This window comes from Balearica regulorum, chromosome 14, assembly GCF_011004875.1.
Source record: "Balearica regulorum gibbericeps isolate bBalReg1 chromosome 14, bBalReg1.pri, whole genome shotgun sequence".
Classification (NCBI taxonomy): domain Eukaryota; kingdom Metazoa; phylum Chordata; class Aves; order Gruiformes; family Gruidae; genus Balearica; species Balearica regulorum.
In genome coordinates, this window is record NC_046197.1 from 21,739,190 (window position 1) to 21,763,939 (window position 24,750).

Sequence of the window (24,750 nt, forward strand, 5' to 3'; positions counted from 1 at the left end):
CTTACCCTTTTTCTCAAAATGTCATTTAGGACAGAATCATAAAAGAACTGTCAAGCTTTAGCTCAGTATTGTCCTGATACTGTAAAAGGACCTTACATGTTAATGGCAAAAGAGCTCAGTGTGTCATACGCAGGATAGTACTGCGTTTGCTTATGTGGAAAACAAAAGTGGGATGACTAATGCATAGACAAACTATACAAATACCATGGAAATTAGGAGGCCTGGGACACAAGGTATTTTGAGTAGGACTGTTTTGGAATAATCCGTATACGCTTCTATGGTAGATGGTAGAGAAGGGATTGGGTTTGGGTTGGGGTTTTTTCTCCCCCTTAATGGATAGTAAGTTAAATCTCTCACAAGTGGGGTTTTTTTTTATGTCTGAGGTTTTTATGTTTCCTACAGCATTCTGCACATATAATTCAATGTATTCTGAAAACATTTTCACTTGTACATGATACGTAGATTATACAGCTTAACAAAAACCTGTAGTAATCTAAAGTATCTTATTATCTTAAGGGGTTGCATTGAATAAAGTTGATATTTAGAAATTATCTGAATTGTGGAATAAGCTTAATTTACTTTGCAAGTATGAGAACTGCTGGAGTTAACCATAAATATCAGGGTATTTCAACTAGTTTTTATAACTAGGTCACATTGGAAAGGAGTACCTTCCTGTATGGAGACTGTGTGTAATAGATGAGGGATGCTAGAACCCTATGAGACTGGATTTCAACTTAAACTCTCTGGAGCAGTTTTTGGATGAAAAGTGATCTTGACAGTAGAGAAGAATGTGGGGAAAATGTGCGTATACTGCCTGTTTGGGATAGGGCGTGTGGAGGTTCTTGCCAGCTGTGCATATGTGTCTGCTGCAGAATTTCAGTTATCTCTGGTCGGGACTGAATGGGGAGTTTGTAGAAGCTTTCAAAGTGCAATAGCTATGAAAAGAGGAGTTTTCAGTCAAGGATGTGAAACTGGGACTCTGTGAAAGTGGTGGGAAGGTTCACAACAAGCTGGGGCTGTATGAGCCCAGGATATCCAGATTGCTTTCTGTGCAATTGTACTTGTCTTCATTTCCTTCTGTCCTGCAGAGGTGATCATATTCCTGGATTATTCTTCCTGTCAGCAAGACGCGCGTGTGTTTGCATGTTGAAAGTGTATGAGGGGAATGGACCACAGAAAGTGATCTAGGCTTTGTCTCGCTCCCTAAATGAGTCCTATTGCTGCTATTGAAGGCAGAATACTGGGCTGGGTGGATGCAGGCAAGACCAGTAGGCATATCTTTAATGCTTTTCATTGTAAAGAAGACATTTAAGAACAAACAGGATGTTGAACATTTTTTCAAATAAATTTTTACTTGCTTTGCAAGTAAAATACAGTTCTTTGATGGAGATCTGACTGCAAAAGTAGTGGATGTACATTTTCTCCACTTAACGCTGTGGTACTTTATTGGTGGCCTAAGTACAAAGTACTAGGCATGCTAGTTATGCCACAGTTTGTGGTGTGTGTTTGGAGTTTTTTGTGTGTTTTTGTTCTGTTTGTGGGTTTGGGTTTTTTTTTTTTTTGTCTGATAGCCTGTCTGTCTTCCCATTTGTGAAAGATAGACATTCACACTGACAAATTTGCATTCATCTGGTGAGCAATGTCTTCTGTGGCTCCACTGATGACTTTTCTCAGGGCTCAATAGGGTCATGAGGAATTCTATAACCATTTGTACTACTGAAATGCAAAGGAAAGGAGCAGAGATGATAGGAGGGGGATGGAACATCTCTGCATTTGTAGCTTATGTAAATATGAGTTTACATGATTGATTTAAAAAAAAAAGTCCTCTTTGGCCATGTAACTGCAGTAGAGGAAACTGACTTGCAAAATTCTCAAAAGGATCTTGGCAGATCTGAAGTGGTTATCAAGTTATAGATGAGGAATAGGGTGGAGACTCAAGCTAATGAGCCTTCCTAGTCTTGTGCCATCTCTGGTGTCCCTGTGTCATGCTCACTGAGTAGTAAGGGGCAGGGCAGATGGTGGCTGTGGAAGGAATTGGTAGGACGTGGTGTTATCAGAGCTGACAGTGGGACTGGGAGGTGAAGGGCTCTTCCTCCAAAATACAGGTCATGGAGAAGTTACAGTAACAAAATTTGTGTGGCAGTATACCAGAGAGGCTTATTAGCCTGCACGCATTTGGCTAAACAATTTACAGATTTGTCCTTACACAACACTGGTTCCATGTCTGCTGGGTACCTTCTCACCCTGCTGTCTTCTATGTTTCTATTAACCAAGACACTCCAAGTTCCTGTGTTTTCTTTTCTCCTCTTTTCCTTATTTGAGGATACTTGTTTTAATTTCTTGACACCTGGTAGCAATTACTGTACATGTGCAGGAGTTTCAGTTGAACTGCTTTATTCCTGGTGATTATGGAAATGCACACTTGGAATGTTCACTGTCCCTACATGATGCTTATGCAGTGTTTCTGGTGTTTTAGGAAGTGTAACACTATTGAACACGTGCTATGCTGATCTGCATATGTGCAGTAATTTCAATACATTTTAAACCTATTGTACTTGCACAAAATAAATATGTTGGGGAAGTCTAGGTAGAAACATGGAAGCTCTAGATTGAGAAGGTAAGCCTCTAAGATAGAGAAATGCTGCCTTTAATACATCAGTCTGAGTATTTTACATTTGTGTCAATAAAAACAGCTGTACTGGACAGTGTCAAAGGTCCACCTAGTCCCCTGTGTCAATCTGTGTGTCGTGTCGTGTCCCCCCCCCCCCCCCCCCCCCCCATCCTGTCTTGCACTGGTCAGATGTGGATGTCCCTACGCAGCTGTGGAAGGAATCAAAATTGTTAAGCCTTGCATCAATAGGCTGCCAGGTGGGAGTTTTCTGAAATGATGCTTAGCTGCAAAATCACATGCAACATGACTGCTATATATTTACATCGGTGAAGGACTATAAAGTAAGTTTTTGCTCCTCTGACAGTGGGTGCTCTGTAGAGCTCACTGACATGTAAATATTGGCTTGACTTTGGAGGGTCAGTCTCTTTCTCCTTCTCTATGGTGTTTATTGCAGCAGAATCAAATATTTCAGATTCCCTAGTTCAGACTTAGTGAGCCATGGTTATTTGACTTTGGAAAATTGGTGCTCAAATATTCAAGGAATATCTTACTAGAGTTAACCCATCTTCTTTATATTTATTGGTAAATGCATCAATAAAGTTTTATTAGACATAAGTAATACAAAAAATTGTAGCGTTCTTGCATGTTAAATTCATAGGAGTGTTCAGATCCAGCTTTTGCAAGTGAAAGCTGGGAAGTTACTGTGTATTGGCATAGTCTGTCTGCAGGAAGCTCCTTGTAAGTGTTTGCATTTACAGATCAAACAGTTTGCCTTTGAAGACGTTGAATGTTCCAATTAAAGGCAGAAGAGATGTAGAGATTTCATCAAAATTATTTATTTTTACCTTTTTGAATATTATTTTGTAGTGTTGTGTTAGTGTTGTAGAGCTTGTATTATTTTGTAGCTACAGAAACAAGGAAAAAAGGCTAGAAAAATAAAATATGCTTTGACAAGACTTTAGATTTTTTTTTTTTTCCCATCATTGTCAAAACATAGCATATTTTTCCTTGGCATTTTATTTTCTTGGGTGGACAGTGTTGACATAGTATGTACAGGGCTTGCTTTTTACCAAATAAAATGCCATAAGCTGGGAAAGTAGAAACCATATGTTTTATGGTTTGTTTGGTGAATATATAGTCTGAATTTTCAGTTACAGCTACAGAATGCAGTAGACTCAGTAAAACCTGTGCAAATAGAGTAGAATTTAGCAAGTTGAATACTAGTACATATTATCATAATTTAGGTCCCTGTCTTGACACATTTGTTGGTATGTTTTTCTTTAAGGCAGTTGTATGTGTCACACTTCAAATGAAAACAAAAGACTGAATCATGCATTTGTAATGGCAGTAATTCAGCACCGTAGCTGGTAAGGTTTTTGAGCTACAGGTTGGCAGCTGGGAGTCCATTTTGTCATTCAAATGTTCGCAGAAAGTTGGATTTCTGTAATATCCATACTAAGATGTTTTCTCAGTTTTCAGTGGAGATACTAGAAGTTTGAAAGGTTTCTTTTGTTTGTTTATGCTTCTAAGTGTGACTGCAGGGCACTGCCTGATGCAGAAATTCACCTGGAATACTAGCAGTGGCATACTTTTTTCTGTCAGGAAGACTGATTATTTTATAGGAGGTGAAAACACATGGACTTGTGTATATGGATCAACTTTTACTTGAAATGCAAATGATTATGACAGAGTTGTTTTGGCTTTTTGTCTCAAGTTATTGCTGTGTTACATATCTTCTACATGTAGTATGTATATACATATTCCTTGGGCAAGCTGTGTGTGCTGAGTAGCTGAGGGGTTTTTTGGCTGATCTTGTTCTGTGATTCAGTGAATTCCTTGTTAATTAGACTGACCATTCTTTTTTTTTTTCTTCAAGGTCTTTTTCCATGAGCACATATTTTGACTTCTCCATTTTGCCATCACGTGCTTGAGATTTTTACAGAGCTCCCACTTTTTTAACCAACTTCCAAGCTGATGGTGGCTTCAAAAATATTTCTATATAATCAGATCATGTTCTTATAGAAATGTTTGGAGAAATGTCTTTTCAAGAAGACTTGGCCAGCGTAATGAAAGTTTGTGTATCGTGTTCACATTTGGTTATTGAATAGCTCTTCAACGTGGTCATAAAATGCATTTGTTCATACAGTAGTTTCTCTTGATAGTGTTAGAGTGCTCTCTGAGTAGTCTTAATGCTTCCAGTTTGAACTGCTGATTACCAAAACAAAACTAAGTTTTATCTCCACATAGTTATTGTCCTGAGGTCACAATGCCTGTGACTCGTTATTTGCGCAACGCCTCATGCTTTCCCTGTGAAGCTAGCATGTCTGCATGTAATAATTTGTGCTACCACCTTTTGAGTAGATGCTCTTATCTAATTAAGGCATCCAACTTTTCAATCTGTGGCAGATTTATTTTCTTCTGTAGTTTCTAAGTATATTTTATTTTGAACCTGTTCTTATTGCAAGCTTATCTGTAGTTGGAAAAAAATCTTACTACTTCTGTCTTGTTAGCATTAATTAATTGATCATGCTCTTCTGAGGTAGTGCAGCTTGGTAGTGACTGCCTTGTCAGTACTCGCTGTTGGGAGTCCCATTTTAGTATCTCACACTAGGTGGTGATGCTCTGATTGCAAAACACAAAGAAGGATGGGGAGGTTTTCTTGCATAGTCAAGTGGGGTTTTTTGCAGTTTTTGCATGCTTAGCAGACCTTTTGCCATCTTTCTGAATTTCCTCCAAAAAGCCATGGTTTTGTTGATGTCCACGTTGTTCATTTTGACATTAATAACTGTATTCAGAGATCAGTTTCATTTGTTAACGTTGCTTAGTATGCTAAATGACATTGAGGTGGGTGATTCTTGAGAGAGGCTGACAGTTTCTTACACGTTCTTCTAAAGAATAGCATAATTTTCTACTTAAGAATAGCAGCTTTGGTTTCTTATTTTCAGATTGTTGAGAATGTGGCAGTAAGCTTCAGGTTAAAGCTTTTCTGTGAGATATGGTTTTTTTTAAACTATAGTCATGTGGTCTATCATCTAATAACTTGAAATAAATTTTGTACTTTATCCAATTCAATTTATAAAACTTAGCAAAAATGAGATGTACTACTACTTTATCACTAATGTTTTTTTCAAGGAAGACACGAAACTCGGAAAGCAAAGGAAAAAGAATGAGGCAAAACAGAATTAGCATTTGGAATAGCAAATTTTCAGAGGCTGTGATTATAAGAAGTTCCAAAAGCTCCTCAGATTCTTCTCTGGTCTGCATAAGGTACTGTTAGACTTGAGGCCAGGAATGTGTCTAAAGAAATTTGATACTTTTTATGCCAGCTCTATCAGTTACGTTATTAGTTATATTGCAATAGTAATTCTACTGCTCCAGTACTTGCCATTTTAAAGCTAATAATTTTCATCCTTTTACCATTCCCCTTAGACTTTTGTAAATCCCAGCCTTCTTCATTTTGCAGTACCATTTAATGCTTTGGATACTCAAGTTCAGGTTAGATGCAGTAACAGAAAGTCCTTCGTATCATATGTAAGCTATGTAGTTAAAACTTTCATTCACTTTTAACTCCTTCCATTTATTGCCATTCTTGTTTTTACAGCCCCAGCCATCACCTGAAACTTATTCTAATATTTGACAAGCCACCGGTATTGGCTTAATAGACTAATAGCTACAAGTTTCTCTCTTTCTTATTTTTAAATACAGGTGCTGTATTTGCCACTTGCCAATTATACAGATACCAATTTTAAATTGTTTAAAAAAATCTGGGTATCAAACCTGCAATTTAAGGTGTTGCTTTTCCTTCAGAGTACTGAACTGGAGGTCTTCATTGTTTTCTTAATTGGATTGTAGAGTACTTGGGATTAGGAACAGATATCATCATCTCTACAGTCCAAATAGCTGCAGAAAGAAACAGTAGTTAAAAAAGATTGCCTTGCTATTATTTCACTGAAGTTGTTTTTTATGATACTTTGATTGGGATGCAGGCAGACATCAGGAAAATATGCATTTTAGAAGCGATATCCACAAAAAGCACAATATTTGACAAAAATATGCATGCCTTTCTAAAATAAATTTATTCTATGAAACTCTCACTTTCCAATAGCTCAAGTATTTCAAGTTACTAATAGCAGAGAAAATTCAGAACTGTTAATTTTTAGTATAAATTAAGGAAAAAAAGGTGACAGTTTTTAAGGATAGGCCTGGGGAGTGGTGAATGAGTTCTTAGTGTACAAGATGGGCTGGTGCTGCTTCTGAAGGCAGTCTGTCTTTGGCTGTGCAGCAAGTAGGTCTCCGATGGCAGGAAGTTTCTGTAGGAATGCAAACATTTTCTGAAATAAAGTTCCTCTTAAAAAGCAAAGCATAGTGATTAACATATTTGGCTCTGCCTGGTGTAAAATACACCACAATTACTGGATTTCAGAGTGCGAGGGATGTTTCGTAACTGGCTTGAGATACGACTTGCATAAAGTGGTACTGTGTCTGATGTGCATGGTGTTGCAGTTTTTGATTCAGCTGGTTTGATAGACTTGTGTTGACCATGCAGCCACAGGGCTACGATGTTACTGTTAGAACCCAAATTTGACTTGGATAGCATTTGTTATCCAAGAGAGATACCTGGCATAGTAATTTTCTTGTTTGGCATAAACAAAACCTGTCCAAATTAGCTCATATCTGGAAGTATTCAGCTGCTTGACAGTTCTCGTGAGTCTTACTGGATAAAGTGGAAGAAAACAGTGCAGCTTCTGAGGGAGATGATAGTCTGGTACTTTTCTCACACATGAAAAGTGTGTAACAAAAACTTACCAGTGAAGACTTCGGTGGAAAAGGTTGGTCTGTAAGTCAAGATAGTAGTTAGCTACTGTCAAAAAAAAAAAAAAAAAACCCAAACCAAAAACTAATTGCCCTTCCTGTCTCTTGTGCATGATGCTTCATTGGACCCTTAAGCAAACAGCATGGAGGAAGATTGCAGGAAATTAACAATTCCTTATGAGTGCTTAAGTTTCTAGGACACTTATTCCCTAAATGTATGCACCGTGGAGTTGGCTGGGTTGCTTGTTCAAGGGGAAACAATGGGACTTTGTAGAGACAGTGGTGAGGCAATGTCCTGGTGCTTTCAGTAACAGCAAGCTGCTAGAGTGTGATTTGATCTTCATCTAAGCTGATCTAAGGGGTTTTACCCATCTAAATTTCTAAAACTCGTTAACTACATAAACTGACTACAAAGAACCTCCAGTGTTTTCTCAAAGTGCTGTTTTGAAAGTAACATATTAAAGGTACTTTGCATGCAGAATTATAAATGCATGGTTTTGTTACTTTCTGCATGTTGGGAGAATAAAGCGCTGTGCTACTTGAAGACTTTGTATTTTGAATTTTGGACAACTACTTTGCTTCAACTAATGATCCGGTTTGCATGGTGGCTGAATCTCGTGTTGAGGCCACCCTCAATCTGCCTTTTGCATTTGGATTGTATTAGGTGGAGTGTTTGGAGTTCTAGGCTCAATGTAAATCTGCTTGTACTTCACCTTGTGTTGTAAACAAAATTGTACATCGGTTTTGAGTAGTGTCTTGTTACAAGGATGAGGTAGCCTGGACTGAGGCCAAACTAGATTGCTCTCACATTCATACCTGTGATAATTAAGGTTGTGAACTGTCTCCATGTCACAGAGGCACTGACAGGGGTGGTTGCACAGGGCTCTGAGTGTTGCTTATTTTTATTACAACAGGAGTGTGGCAGTTGCAGTATGCTCTAAAATGAGTGTGAACTGAAGTTGGTACAGAATGGGGTAGGGACTTTCCAAAGATGAGACCTCTTCCCTTGCATTCTGTGGTTTGTGTGTAGTTCCCAGCACTGCTTTTTTAGCTGCGATAGTAGTGTTACTTGGCATTTTCCTCCACATGTGTGGCCAGCATTAGGGTCAGTAGTGATGCTCAAGCTGGAAATGCTGTAATACTGAAAGAAATGGGATACTGACAGAGCGCTGTGGTGGATTCTGTTTGTTTTGGCACTTTGTCACTCTTACTTTCCTACCTACTTAACCCAACTCATCTGAATGCATACCTTTTTGAGCCACATAAAGAGGTACTAGAAGATCAGTATTTTCAGAAATGGTTTTCTCTACTGCTTTTTGCTGAAATACATTTTGTGTTGTTGTGGGGTTTTCTTCTTCTTTTAAAGAGCTTATTAAACCAGGTCCTGCCTGGATCAGTCAGGGCTTTTAGGATAATTACAGAATTTAACTATGGAGTTCTTGTTTTGCAGTTGCTCCTGATTCCCTCTGTAATTCTGTTACTTACTGGTTTTGAAATGTTTCTTTTTCTTCCTTTGTTAAAGTAAAAATGAAAAACCCAACCAACCAACCAAAAAACAGAAAGGGAAACTTTATCATCATTATAGTGTCAAATGAACAGAGTAAACAAACTCACATTTTTTTCAGATACACTGTATTTAGGTACTTAAAGATCTGAATTTTTCTGTAGAGTTTGCCATATATTACTGTGGTGTCAGACTGTTGTACAGACTTCAAATGTAATAACCATAATGCCAGCCAAGAGAGATTTAAATTCTAGGAAGCTATTTTGATTCGGTAGTTGTTTGAAATGGCTGTGCAACTAATGATTTCTGTATTGGCACCAACAACTTGCTTGTGTAAAGAATGTTCCAGAAAGGTGTCCAACGTTGATTTGATTCTCCATGTAATACTGTGTTCTGTCACTTTTTACTCTTATTCATATAAGTGATCACCTTTGAATAATAATTCAAAGTCCCCCCCATCTCTCTTTGTTGTCATTCCATCCTGTTGCATCAAACCATCATTAATTCTACCAGTGCCATTCCTGACATGATTCTGTAGCCTCTTTCTTTCCATCTGCACTATATAGAGGTCTTTACAGAGTCCCTGCATAGTCTCTTCATTGCTTCTGTTCTTGCAATCTGTCATTCAAGGACATTTTCTGACCCAAGTATTTCTAGTTGAATCTTAATCCCAATATTGTCTCATCTTTATAGTGGACAGATCAAATAGGATTATTTATTGTCTTTTTGGCAGGCCTTTCATGAAGAATATGTTATTAATTCTCCTTTCAGTCTTCTTTTTTCTTGATAAAGTAACCTAATTTAACCACTCTGAAGTTAGCATTTTCTAGACCTTTGATCATTCTTGTTTGCTTTCTTCTGCTGTCTCCTGTTGTTCTGACCCAAGCTGGTCATGAGTATTTTAGCAGAAGACTTACTGAGGCTGAGTGGAACAACAAATCACTTCAGGTGTATTGTGCACTGTACACCTGTTTATGTGTCTATCCTTTTTCAAAACAGCATAAGATAGCGGAACATAGACCACCTCACGATCCATTAAAACCCGCTCACTTCTTTTTCTTTCTATAAAACTGATATCTGTCCTGTCACTGGTAGTTGTTGCCTTTGTTTACCACCTTGTGCTTATTTTTGTGATTGTGTTGTGCTCTGATCTGTGGCAGTTTCTCAAGTTTGTCAAGATAATTTTGAATTCTGTCTTCAAGTGTGCTTGCAGAGCTTTCCAGCTTGTGATCTTTCTGAACTTTGCAATCCTGGTGTCAGTTAAAACATTCAGTGACTGTTCTCAAACACTCTCATTTTTGGAGCTAGAACAGATTCTTATGAAGACCCTCAGTCAAATACTTTGATTTTATCAGAGCATAGTTGATTTTTGTGCTCAGCATATAGGCTATCTTTTCCTAGTGTGAAATGTTACGCAGAAGTGTTCCAAGTCTAACTTGAAAATGAAAGACTTGTATTTCTGTACTTGGAAGACCTGGTAATGTTGCTTCAAGCAGAGAATGGCAGGGGCTTTAAATATCTAATCTGTATCTACCCATGAATATTTTTAAGTAACTTTTATATGGGAAAGTTACTGCTCTTTCTTTGTAGCAGTGGATTAACAAAGCTTTTTCTTTTTCTTTTTTTTTTTTTTTTTAAAGCTTCAATATTAAAGTGAGGCAAAACTGTTATTTGTGTTGTATGCAACCGAAGATTATAAAAACGGTATTTTGCAAGCCAAAAAAGCTGTTCATTTAAAAAAGTGAATTGCTCGCACCTGTTGAATACTGCAGATGCATTGTTTCTCAGAATGCAGTGCTTTATTCTGACTATATGTTCAACATCTTATAACAAAGAACTAGGCTACTAATTTCTGACTGGCAGTGCTAAAAATGTATTTTATGATGCCATCAGCCTACCAGAAAAAGTGAGGTAGGACTGTACTGTCATCCTTGTTGTTTCCTTTGGCAGTTTTTAAATAGGCTGCCAGCTTTATCATTGGTAATGTGTTTCCGGGTCACTGATGCATCAAACTAACATCAAACATTGGACCAAATACCGATGTCTGTTGAAATTCACGTGAAGTACTCCTTTGCAGTCTTTGAGATCCATTAGGTTCATGGGTTTTTATGTGTTCAACTCGTACTCCTGTATGCATTTAGTACAGTGTGACACTAATGTTTTACAGAATTAAATAAGAAAAGTTTGATTGTTCAACAAAATAATAATTTTATCAAACCAGATAGACCTGACATTTTTATAGTTTCATTTTCATGCTGTCCTCCCTATTTTGGCCAGAACTGCACTGAGGCTAATAATCAGGTTAATTCCTTGTCCTTTTTTGTAACTGGCTCCTTAACTGTTGAAATTGTTGAAAGAAAGGCTTTTAAAAAAAAAAAAAAAGTCTCAAGTACATGAAGGTGCAGGTATTTTGCTAAGCTCTTGCAAAAAAAAGATACTGTTACCTGGAACCCATTAATTCATAAACATGTTCATCTTTATTAGAAATTGTTAAGTACTGTTGTAGATTACTGTGCTCGTTAAGTTGTTGACTCACATGATACCAATGCTCATCTTCAATTGCAGAACAGAAACACTTATGATAAATATTTGTGACCGTTTATTAGCTACTTGCTACTCCATAAGGTAATGGCTTTAGTAGAGTTATGATTTGTCTAGCTCCTGCTGGTTTAATACTATTTCTGCCCTGGATCCTGTTAAAACCATTTTTGATTGTTTTGCTTAATTACCATTATTTATTATAAGCATAGGAAAGTGCCAAGGAAATATAAAAAATATACATATTTTCTAATTTTAGTAATTTATTTAGTGTCTTCACTAAATATATAGTGTCTTATTCAGTATCAGCCTTTAAGCATAATTGTTCTGTCTAATAACTGTGGTTTCTTGGTTATGTGATGAAATCACTTTATGTCTGACTCAGTAGAAATTATTTCAGAGGAGGATTTTTCTCCTTAGTCTTTTTTTTTCTTCCTAATTTTCATGGCTTTGGGAATCAGCTGCAGTAACACACCTAGTGTTTATACATATATTTCAGATTGTATTTTTTTTTTGCCTTTGCTTGTAAGAAATAGTTTGAAGCATGATTACTGGATTGGAAGCCAAAAGTTTTCTAAGCATTGGTATACACATCGTCTTTGTCTTGTATAATGGATTACAGAATAATACTTTGCATTAGAAAACTATTAGAAAATGACTGCAGCTTAATGTTTTTTAAAATCTCATTTAAGGGTGGTACTAGCTGCATGAGATCTCAGATGTGTCTCCCAAGTTGAAATCTGAGTATCTACCTTCCGTTCTATCTTCTCCCCCATGTTGACAATGTAGATGAGTAAGAGGTCATGGACAAACTTGTTACCCAGCTTTACTTGGCAGTCTGCAACAGATTCCTACCAGTGCCTCCTTTCTGGGCATAAGTACTATTATTCCAATTTACAGATGGGGAAACTCAGCCAGTGAGACTAAATGGCTTGATCAAGGTCATGCAGGAAGCCTCTGATGGAGCAGGGAATTGAACCTGGGTCTCTGGCTACTCTCTAGCAACTGATGGACCATCCTTCCTTTCAAAACTAGGTAAAATTTAAGACCATTTTAAGGGATAACTTTGAACTTGGATTTTTTGCCATCTCTGCCCTAAAATGTAAAGATTTTATGTTTTTCACAGATGGCATCTACATTAGACCTTTGTGCAAATTCTAATGCAATAAGCTGCAGTACTTTTTTCTATTATAAATCATGTTTAGAGCCTGTGTGTCACATGATGAAAAAGACCAATATATCTGTCTTACCTACACTATGGTCTTCCTATTGTTGCTGCTTTTATAGTGGAACCGATGTTGGAAGACTTTATGGGAAATTCCATTTGAACCAGACTGTAGTTCTCTCTAGTGTATTAAGGCCTGAATGTTAGTGTAGTAGCTAGACAAGAATGTGTCTTCTGGACAAAAATGCTTCAGGCTGTCTGTATGTCAAATAAAGCAGAGCAACAGCTCTGCTTTCTAGTGTCGCTTTTTGTTGGGACAGACAAAAAAAAAGGGGGTGAGGGGGAGAGTTATGGGTGTGTATGCATCCTCTGGTTTTTGTGTTGGAAAAAAACCCCTGGTTTTGTAGATTAAAAAAAAACACACCAAAACAAACCAAAACATAAAAATCTTTATTGTTTACAATTAGATATTGCTTAGGGAAGTTGTTATTCCCCATAGGAGAACTTAGGAAATCCTGCAGGTACGTTTTTGTCTAAGCAGCATAATTTTTTTTTTATGTGACACAGACATATCTGCACTAAGTGTATATCTAGTTGCCATCATCAATAGCACTGTTCAAAAGCATTGGTATTAACAAAGCGCCATTGCTGTTCTTAGTTACGGCTTGTCTAAACTGATCGTGAGCAGAGTTAGGAGGGTCGGCAGAGGATACTGTTGGTAGATGTGACCCTATGAATTCTAGGGCTGTTGATACATTTGAGAGGTAATTTATTCTGATGTAGCCAGGGCTTTAGCACAGACGTTTCCCTTTTGACTCCGAACCACACAATTTTGAAATTAAGATGAGGAAAAAACCCAGGAAATTCTCAGTTATAATGCAGCTGCTTTGCTTAAGGCTTCTGGGTTTTTCAACAAAAGTAGAATATTTCTGTTTACCACTTTAAATATCTAAAGGAAATGTGTTTGTTTACTCTCAAGTCTGTCTCATCTGTCCTTACTTTCTTGCTTGAGGCATCCCTTTCAGGATTCTCGTAGTTTTTTTTCTCATAGAATTTAAGCATATTGGGCATCATTTCATGAATATGCTGTAGTTATTTTCTGTAGTAATACAAAGTGGTATAAGCACAAACACTCGGTGCACTCTGCAAGTCAGCTTCTGCTTCTTTTGCACCCAGTATACAAAGTGATTCCTATTGCACATTTGGGAAACAGAAACTGAGAACATAGCTGTTTATATTGAGGCTTTCATCCTTTTTGTTGCTGTGTGATCTGTTGGAAAGTACTGACAGTACTGACAATATCAAGTGTAGCATGGATCTGGAACAGCTGCCCTACATGTCTGTGTGTAGGAAAATACTCTGTTGGGTATTGACTTAGAATTAGTAACACCTTTTTTTAGTGGTTGCAAGTCAAAGTTTGGCAGGACTCCATTGCTTATGTTGATTATACAAAGATGGAAGAAAACTGAATATTGAATGTGAAGTGTGTAAACCAAACTTGCCACGAATTCCCGGTTTTGCAGGGAAGAGAGGTGATCTTAATAGGATAATGTTGTAAGCCTTTTCTCTCCTTTTGACTCAGTTTGTAGGTCTGGGGTTTTAGAAAGGAAAACTATAAGGTCTGTTTTCTGAGTTAAGTGATGAAATAGAATATTTCATTTGGAAGGAACCTACAATGATCATCTAGTCCAACTGCCTGACCACTTCAGGGCTGACCAAAAGTTAGAGCATGCTATTAAGGGCACTGTCCAAATGCCTCCTAAACACTGACAGGCACAGAGCATCGACCACCTCTCGAGGTAGCCTGTTCCAGTGTTTGACCACCCTCTTGGTAAAGAAATGCTTCCTCATGTCGAGACTGAACCTCCCCTGATGGACACAGCTTTGACCCATTCCCAGGTGTCCTGTCCCTGGATCTCAGGGAGAAGAGATCAGCACCTCCCTCTCCATGTCCCCTCCTCAGAAAGCTGCAGAGAGCGATGAGGTCGCTCCTCAGCCTCCTTCTCTCCAAACTAGACAAACCTGGAGTACTCAGCCGCTCCTCACAGGACATGCCTTCCAGCCCTTCAGCAGCGTGGTTGCCGTCCTCTGGACGCACTTGAGGACCTTCACATCCTTCTCAAATGGCAGGGCCCATCACCACACGCAGCGTTCCAGGTGAGGCTGCACCAACGCTGAACACAGCGGGACAATCCCCTCTCTGGACTGGCTGGTCCTGCTGTGTTTGATACCTCCCAGGAGCCCTCTGGGCTGCCAGGGCACACTGCGGGCTCCTATTGAGCCTGTTGCCACCAGCGCCCCAGATCCCATTCTGCGGGGCTGCTCTCCAGCCACTCCTCTCCCAGTTTAGACTTGTGTCCGGTGTTACTCTGTTCCTGGTGCAGAATCTGGCATTTGTTCTTGTTATGTTTCATGCCATTGATGATTGCCCAGTGCTCTAATCTATTTAAATCCTTCTGCAAGGCTTCTTGTCCCTTGAGGGAGTCAGCAGCACCTGCCAGTTTGGTATCATCAGCAAACTTGCTAATGGTGAATTCAACTCCTGCATTCAGATCATTGATAAAAAAATATTTGTCCTGGTTTTCAGCTAGGATAGAGTTTATTTACACAAGAAGCTGGGACAGGGACACAGCCAGGATAGCTGGCCCAGACTAGCAAAAGGGATATTCCATGCAATGACATCATGCTCTAGATATAAGCGGGGGAACTGGCCAGGGAGGAGTCGTCATTGCTGCTCTGGACTGGCTGGCCATCGGGCTCTGGGTGGTGAGCAAATTGCATTGCGTATCACCTGCTTTGTATATTCTGTTATAAGTACTGTTGTTGTTATTTTCCCCTTTGTTTGCTATCCCAGTAAACTGTCCTTATCTCAACCCATGCGTTTTACCTTTTTCTTCCAATTCTTCTCCTCATCCCGCTGGGGCGGGGAAGGGGATGAGGGAGGAGTGAGCGAGCAGCCACGTGGTGCTTAGCTGCCAGTCGGGGCTAAGCTACAACAATATTGAACAGCACTGTGCCTAGGATCGAGCCCTGAGGAACACCACTGGTGACCGGTCACCAGCCAGATGTAGCCCCGTTCACTACAACCATTTGAGTTCTGCCATCTAGCCAGTTCTTCACCCAGCGCACCGTGAACCCACTTATCTCACAGTTGGACAGCTTGTCCAGAAGGATGCTGTGAGGGACAGTATCTAAAGCATTACTAAAATCCAGAAAAACTACATCCACTGCCTTCCCTTCATCCACTAGGTGGGTGATTTTGTCGTAGAAGGAGATTAAATTAGTTAAACATTGTCCTTTAAATGTTGTTCAATAGCACCATGGGTGATTTTCATAATTTTTCCAGGTACTGAGGTTAGCCTAACAGGTCTGTAGTTCCCTGGGTCTTCCCTCATGCTCTTCTTGTAAACTAGACTAAGTTTAGACTTAAGTCTTGTGTGAAGTAATAAATTAAAAATAAACCTAATAGGTATCCTTATTTATTTGGGGCAGAGTGGTAAGCTGCACTTTATTGCTTGTTTGAATTTGTCTGCCTTTAGTGATCCTTGCCAGCTAGTTTGAGGGGATGTGCTAGTGAGAGGTCCTGTCTGTGTAGTTACTTATAAAATCTCCCCTCCTTTTCATCAAATTTTTAAAAACCTTGCAAAAAGGAATATATTCCAAAGTCAGTGTTATTCTAATAGTTCTTTTTGACAACCTTTTTTCATATAACCTTTATGATAAGAGAATCATAGCAAGATGATTACCTCACTAATACTGTACATATAAACAAATAATTCCATTTTGTTATCTTATGTGATAGTCCTCTATGTCCTCTCTTTTATTCTCTTTTTATTCTATTATTCTATTTATTGTGCCAAAGTAGCACAAATTATTATATTAAGAAAGGTACAGGCCCCAGAAACAGAAAATGTGTTCAGTCCAATTTTCACTATATTGCTGAAGCTGTTGAATTGAAGGAAGGATATCTTGAGAGGTCCAGTCATCTTTCTCTGCATGACAGCTTATGCTTAAGCAGTAATGAAGTTCAAGAATTCATCAGGAGAGTTGCTTCATACTCTCTCCCTCTCCCCTTGGAGCTTGAGCTTTTGAGTCGGGGGAGGAGTGGGGAAGAGGAGCATATGAGTGGTCTCTGATACCTCTTTTAACAAGGATTACTGGCAAAGCAGAGAGCTGTCTGTCTCCGATTAGTGCCCTGTTACCCTCAGTGATTTTGTAATTATTACAAAACTTAGTTTTGACTGTCCAGCTTAAGGTGTTTCTTAACTGATTAGGAATTTCTTGCTGTTCATCTGACATATTTGATTATATTTGTGTAATATGTAAACACTGTAGATGAAAGGTTGGAATGTGACTGTGTTTTAACATTTAATAGCCCTAGTTGTTAGGATGTGGAATGAGACTTGTAACCTGCGGGCCTGTTCTTAGCATTCTTGCTTTGTAATTTCATACGGCTTTAACACTTGTCCTTTGTGATAGAATAAAAGAGGATATCTCAGAATAGTGATTGAGAATTGTAGTGTGGTTTGTATTGTCACACTTGTAAATAAGGTAATGAAAAAAATCTATTGAGTAGATATTTCTGGATAATCTCATGCTATCCGAAATGTTTGCATTTGGTCCAGGGAGTTTAATAATGTACAAGGCAACGCAAAACTTGTGATTTAGAGTGAATTTCACAAACACAGACTTCCCTGGCTGAAGGATTTAATTCTTTGAATATCAGTTAACCATACTGATACAAGCCATCTGTTGAAGTGCCAAGTAAGAGTGTCTGAATTCTGTAAAAAAATCCTGAGGTTAGAGGCTTGCATTTGGTCATCAGTTGTATTTTCGGATGAACAATTTTCACATCTTGAATTTTGTATGGGAAAATGCAGCATTTGGAGCCAATGGTGTGTGTTTGGGGATAAATAATTTTTCATAGGTTAGTATTTGTGAATTTGATTCCCTTTTCTTTTGTAATGTTTGATAGCTATGTAGATGTGATGTTCTCAGTGGTGGTGTTACAATACTTACCCTGATTTTTCTGACTAAAGCTACTGTCTCCTTATCCATAGGGATTGTAGGAATCTAATTTTTTTCTATTCGGTGTCTGAAAAGAGCTGAAATGCCTTCCAATTTTTTTTTTTTTATCAGATCTTTGTGGAATTTGATGGCTGTAACTGGAAGCAACATGCCTGGGTGAAAGTCCACGCTGAAGAAGTTATAGTGTTGTTGCTGGAAGGATCATTGGTTTGGGCACCTCGAACTGATCCAGTTATGCTTCAGGGGACTCGAGTCTCACTGGCACAGTGGCCTGCACTGGTGAGTATTTGGCCAAAAGCTCTCCTATCCTCAGAGGTTTGCATCAATTCTACTGTGAAACACAAGGCTTGGGTGTCCTACAGGGCACCGTTATGCAGGTTCCAAAAATTGCTTGGGGATGTTTTTGTAGTTGGTTGGTTTTTTTTTTTTTAATGATAAATATAGCAGTTAACTCAGCGTTACAGTGCCTTTGAAAAGGCATGAAAGGCAGTATGCTTCCAGTTCCTTCCCAGAAATTCAAAGCTGTTACCTCACAGAAATGACATACTGTTTACCAGTGGGTCTGTGAAGAAATGTGATACATATCAGAAAAGATTATTTTTCCCTATTTTAGAACTTTGAGTGTAGGCTTTTCTGAATTGTAAGAATAAGCCTTTTGGTCTTACTACGGACTTTCTAGAGCTCTGTATGGTAAAGGTTACTGCATCATTTTAATAGGTATTTCTGAAGGTGCTTTAGGGAAGAGAATAGACTGTGGGCTGTGCCTGACCTATAAGCCATAAATTGGCCACTCCTAATCTAAACTAAAAATTTTACTTCAGTGGTGTTGCCAGCATTAACTAATATGACGTGCAAATTTTTCTCCTGTTTCTTGAAGTGATTATCCATATTGCTGTTTACATGGCAGTTAAATGTCATGACACTTGAGACCAAAGCCAATGTTTTAGCTAGTGTATCTGAGTATACCCATTCTGCAAACGTCCTGGTGAGTAGTACATAGTGAAGAGCATTCCTTACATCCTTCTATCTCCTCTTAGTGGCTTCTGAAGAGGAAAAGTCATTATATATGAGAATCCTACCCTTGTTTTCATGGTATTTTTTATTATTTTGTCCTCCTTTTGTTTCTTTTCTCTTCCTGCAGTCCTTGGACTCTGCTTTTTAATACTACATTTTGTGCATGGGCACATTAGAATGTTTTTTCCAGTCAAGGACCTTGTGCCTTGATAGAATTTGAATTTAGTGTTTTAAATTGACACTTGGGCTCAAAGGAACAAGTTCAGCACTGCATCTTTCTCTGAGGGTTTCTTTATTGCAGTTGTCTTAAGGCAGAAGAAAATCACAACTTTACAGCAGAGATTCTGTATATAGTGTTTTTCCATAGGCGGAGTTTTCCTTTCAATGTTATTTCCAATTTTTCTCCAAGAGTGAACTCCTGTTTAATTTCATCTGGGAAACTATGTTTATACAGGATCACTTTCTTTCAGATGATTCCCAAGTATCTTGTTATCTCTGTGATTTGGGGGTGTTACCATAGTCCGCACATTGATTGTGTAATGAGTTGTGTCAGAACCTGTTAGAAGACTGTTAGAAGCAAATATGGGTCCACTAAGGTCCCAGAGTATTTGCACTATAAGTCAAGCTGTATCTGTGGACTTGCTGAAAAAATGTTTCCATCCACTGTACTCTGCACAACCACACAATCACTCAGGCTCAAATAACTGCATGGGAATACAGACTGGAGTTAGCCAAAGCACCAGAGCACACATGTGCAACGTGGACAGTACTGGGAAGCCAACTACTTAGCATTACGAGTTGGACGTTGGTTGGGTTTTTTTCTGGGCGGTGGTGGGTTTTGGGTTTGAGATATATCACTTATGAATGGGTATTCATCCTTCATTGTTTCTTTCTTGTAGTCCTGTTCACCTTTATGAAATTGTTTTACATAAACTGAGAAAATAAATTTTATATTCATACTGTGGTGTACAGGAGAATGGAGTGTGAACAAACTTGATGAGAGCTGTTAAGGGAAAAATGTTCTGAATACTTGTGTGTTAAAATCATGTTAAGTGTGAGCGTGAGACAGATAACACGTTTCAAAGACTCCAGTGGTTGGCAACTTCCTCTTCCATCAGCAAGTTATGTTATAAGGTTATCGTTCTGATTGTGCTAGTTATTTTTAGTGATTTGTCCTGCAGCTTGGGTATCAATAATATACCTGTTGAACTTCAGTGTTGCACAAAACACTAGCGCAAAAAAAAAAAAAAGAGCTCCCCTTTATTAATAATGTCTATAAATTACTTAGACCTGACTTCTATACAGGAATAAAAATGCTCCTTTCAGGAGTCTATACCCGAAATATGTAGAATAGTTTGAACCATTAACCAAAGCTTTTTTTTTTTTTTAACCTGAGCATCAGAAGGTGCTTACCTATGAAAAAACAAATACCACAAAAGGTGTTTTCAGTTCTGATTTAAGTTCTAATGAATAAGTGGAGCCAATTTTCTGTAATTCCTTCTTGTAATATGCCACACTTGCAAGAATTAATTATTGGCTTAGACATAATGAGTAATAATTTACATTAAAACTCAGGCACTGGGCAATGCAAGTTCAGAAATTAAACTTTTTATTCTTTGTGATACTTAAATAGCATATGAAAACAACTATCGTTGGCCTATGTGCATGCTCAGTCATTTTTATAACCTTTTTTTTTTTTTCTGTTGTTCATCACAGACCTTCACTCCTCTAGTAGATAAGCTGGGTTTAGGCTCTGTGGTCCCAGTGGAGTTTCTTCTGGACAGACATTTACGTTTCCTGTCTGATGCCAGTGGATTACGTTTGTTTCAGGTATTTGAACTGTGTTCAGTTAGAGTGCAAATTTAACTTTGTGCTGTGATTGTCAGATTTTATTTTTTTTACTGTGCCACTTCCACATTATTGTCTTCCTCATTTCACTGCCCTGTGGTGTATTTCTGTTTTTTTCCCCTGCTTTTCCAGGTGCTTATGCTAACCTCCACCTGCATTTGAAAAGTCCTAGTTCCTCTCTGTATTGGTCAGTTGGAGAGCTAGTCGTCAAGCATATTGTCGCTGATAATTGCAATGGAAATTTTGCAACAGCTTTTGCGTAGTTAGTAATTTTTTACCTTCTGGCATGTTCAGCAATGGTTTTCTTAATTTTACTTTGTTTGTTTGTCAGTTTCTGAGAGCAGCTGGAGAAGAGGTGTCCCTTAAAAACTAATGATTCTGTTACCTTAAAAGACTATACTTTTATGTTAAAACTGTTTCTTGTTGGCAGATGGGAACAGAGAGTCAAAATCAGATTCTGCAGGAACAGCCTTCACTAAGAGAATCTGTCAACGCATTGATCAGTGACCAGAAGCTTCAGGAGATATTTAGTAGAGGTGAGACTGTTTTTCTATCTCAAAGGTACTTTTTTCTGGAACAATTAGACTGTGCTGGGATTTGTGAAGGAGAATAGTAATAGGATCTGTTACTGTTTGATTTGGAAGGTAAATTTTCTGTATTGTTTTGCAAGTTCTTTACAAGGAAGCATTATTTTGTCACAGATACAGGTAAGCGGTTGCTGAGATAGAACCAGAAATACCTACTGGGAATGATCAGCGAAGATGTAGTTAAAGTAGGATGACATATTATTGATAATGTCCATGTATCCGCAACTTTCCTTATTTTAAGCTTTGAATTTTTAAAGTTTTGGTCCTGTTCTGTGGTTCTGTTCTATAATTCTGGAAATTTAGAAGTGAAGTTACTCTGTAGTTGCTGATCTTTAAAAATTTTCTCTTGTTATTTCAAATTTTGGCATTTTGATAATACAGTACTTAAGTTGAAAATATGGTGTGGCAGTGGCTGCTCAGCATAAAGTTAATACCTTAACTGTTGCTGGATTGTGTATTAGGGTTAAGCCTAATTGCAGCTTTTGTTGTCAGATTGGGATCTTCTAGTTCAAGTGCTAAAATTATTTTCTATCCTGAGTTTGGGTTCATGGGCCAGGTGGCCACCCTAGAGGTAGGCCATTCTATAGCATTTGAAGGACGATGTAATTCTTAATGGGGATTTAGTGCCTTTTGGTTAAATAACATGTGTATTGATAAAAATGTTATGAGGGCAATACTTTTTACATGAGCAAGTAGCTTCAGAATTGTCCAGTGTGGAGCCTTCTTCTGAAGTGTCTAGTTCTGGTTGTATCAGATACAGGCTGTTGGATCATGTGGATTTTGATGATCTGATATTAACCGAGTTTTTTTTGTCTGGACTTAGGGTAGGAGGAAAGCTCTGCATGCTGATGTGGAGAGTGAGGGCAGGGTCGGAGGAAACCTTTCTGTAGATGATCCGTTACCCGTGTCAAAGAACTAAGACTGGTTGGTTTAGAGACATTGGATATTTGTGCAATTATATTACATTTTCCACAGTTACAAATATATGTTTGTATTTTGAACTGCATGCAGTTTATACTGGGATTTGATTCATCTGGACTGAGTCAGAATGCTGTGACTGTCCACTAGATTGATGCTTCATAATTACCGACCTGTAGGTTAGAAAGCAAAAGAGCTTAGTTAGCAAGGAGCCCCCATCTAGCTTGATTTTGTCAAAGGAGTGATTTTATTTTGATCTTTTGCTTTTTTTTTTTTAACTTGTAAACTGTATTAATTATGTCTTTACAATAGTTTTGAGTTACAGCAATGAGGGCTTACTGACTTTTTACAATAGAATGCTTGGCCTCTGCAGGATATGCAGCAGAAGCCGTAGCGTTTTCATTTCTTTCCACCTGAAAGATGACACTTCAAGCCCTAATTATGTGCACAGAACTTTTTTTTTTTTTTTTTAATTGTATGACTCTTAACTAGCATGACACAAACCTTGTCTGGAAAATGTACTCAAAGTCCTTCTTTTCCAGGTCCTTACAGCGTCCAAGGCCAAAGAGTTAAGATTTACCAACCAGAGGATGAAAATAGCTGGCTCTGTGGTGTTGTGAGCCATCAAGATCCAATAACTCGTCTTATGGAGGTGTCTGTGACTGAGGTAAAAATATGAAGCATTGCTTTGGTGTTCCTAAAATACCATTCCTCAATATCTGGTGGAGAATGACAGCTTCACCAGAACTTGTACTTTTGGTTGTTTTTTGCTATAAAAGATGAGTAATTATTCATGTTGCAATTTGCAGGTGGTGTTTGTTTTTTTTTCCCTGTTATGATGACTTTGCACAGTAAATAGTGATACACAGCCCACTTCTATAAAAGAAGCTAGAAGAATTTCATGGGAAATGAGCGCTATATGAAAAAATATTGGAAGTGGCTTTCTGGATGGGACAGCATGCTGATGTACAGAAAGCTACCTTCTGGATCTGTTATGCTATGGTCTTCCTATGCCTTCTCTCAGCTTCTATGTGACAGGCTATAAGTGGTTTAAAGCAAGTGTAGCACAGAAGATGAAGTTTTAGTCTAAATGTATTTTAGCTTAGGCTGTTTACTTTTGCACTGTTCCTATCAGTAAACCTAGTATATGTTGTAAACAGCACAGAAAATCTGTGCACTGCTAGAGTTATCTGGTTTGTATTACATGCTTCTGTGTAATCTGACAGGTAGTTCAGTCTCACCAGCAGCCTGCTACTAATGGCTTTCTCTTTTTCAGGAGTAACTAGGATCAGGTCTGTGGTGCTGTGTGTAAATGACTGTAACAGCAGCACTCTTCTCATTTTTTTGGGGCCTGTCTCGTGTCCCGTGCCCCCTGCCCCCCGTAGCCTTTTCTGCGTGCAGTAGTAAAATACGTGTGCAGAATGAATGCACTGAATGTGCCCAGTAAGTCCTGTGTACTCATGCAGTAATCCTGCACTCTGACTACTGGGTGTATTGCTGGTGCATGGGAAAAAGGTATACTATGTATGGTAAATAAGTATAATACTTTGGAGAGGCATTGAAATTTTGGACTATATGCTTTCAGCAGATACATGCCAGGAAGCACCCAACTTACTGTGTATCTACTGTGAAATAAAAACCTCCAAGCACAGTTACAGAGATTAGGTATTCATTGCTCCTTTTGGGGAGATGCTGAGGAGTACAGTTAGCATAAATTGATACGCTTCCCTCCAGTAGTATTTTCTGCATCTAGCAGAGTGAATGTGCAGAAGGCTAGAACAATACTAAATCAAAATTAAGAAAAGCTGTGTTTAATGCAATGAATACCTCTAGAGATGCTCAGTAGAACAAGAAATGTGGTAGGAATCAAATCTGAAATTTTTTGAAATAGAGAAGATGCAAAAGGATAGAAGGTAAACTGGGAGGCTGTAGCCTTACTAAGGAAGTGGGACAGAAAGAAAAGGCAAATGGGAGAGAGGTGACAAAGTAACCTTGTGTTTAAAGTCTTTTATGTTGATACTATATACTCTGAATTAAAAACTAACCTCCTCTTTTCTTCCTCCTATCTCCTCAATATCAATCTGCGTAAAAATTAGAGTGGTGAAATAAAGTCGGTGGATCCTCGACTGATTCATGTGGTGATGGATAACACTTCTCCAAGCGAGGTACTATAACAGTTCAGGTCTTGTACATACAGTGTGAAACTTCATAAAGATTTATATATAAAACATCTAAAACATGGACACAACTGAAATGCCATGCTATGTTCACTGTGAGCTTTTGATAATGTAAATGGAAAATGAAAATTTTCTTTACTGCTTTGAGAGATGGTCATAGCTTTCTTTAAACAATCTATTTTCTTTTTGTTCAGGCCTGTTTTACTGAGTTTAGCATGGATCTTGCGGGGGTGAGGGGAGGTTCAATAGATGTAGTTGTTGTGCTCCATTTTAAAGGGTCGTGCTCTGATAGAGAATGTCTCTGTGCTCACTGCCTTTTTCTAACAGGATCACTCTGTGCCCCTCACAGACGTTTTTAGGCATTTCTAAAATTTACCATCTGTCTTTTCTGAAGCAGGCTTTGTACGCTTGTGGCATTTCTTTGCTTTGGTTGAGAGGTTCCATGATAACATTTGAACCTGTGTTTTTACCCTAGGCTGAAGGGCAAGCTATCTCCTATAGTTGAAATATTGCAGGCTTTGGGTTGTGGACAGAAAGTGTGCCCTTCA

General features: G+C 38.4%; 1 protein-coding gene across 3 annotated transcripts in view; it reads left to right on the forward strand.

The window, feature by feature from the left end:
* KDM3B (lysine demethylase 3B) overlaps window positions 1–24,750 on the forward strand; it is a 72,032-nt gene that overhangs the window by 2,757 nt on the left and 44,525 nt on the right. For 2 of the 3 annotated variants that reach the window (XR_012837736.1, XM_075766479.1), the window contains exons 2-6: window positions 17,770–17,937; window positions 20,389–20,502; window positions 20,951–21,056; window positions 22,568–22,692; window positions 24,122–24,190. Coding sequence is in view for 2 of the 3 variants with exons in the window: in XM_075766479.1 (XP_075622594.1) it covers window positions 17,770–17,937; window positions 20,389–20,502; window positions 20,951–21,056; window positions 22,568–22,692; window positions 24,122–24,190 (582 nt within the window). In the remaining variant the exon portion in view is untranslated. Of the gene's footprint in view, window positions 1–12,363; window positions 12,501–17,769; window positions 17,938–20,388; window positions 20,503–20,950; window positions 21,057–22,567; window positions 22,693–24,121; window positions 24,191–24,750 lie in introns of those variants that run through there. The other variant, XM_075766480.1, reaches the window with a different exon arrangement.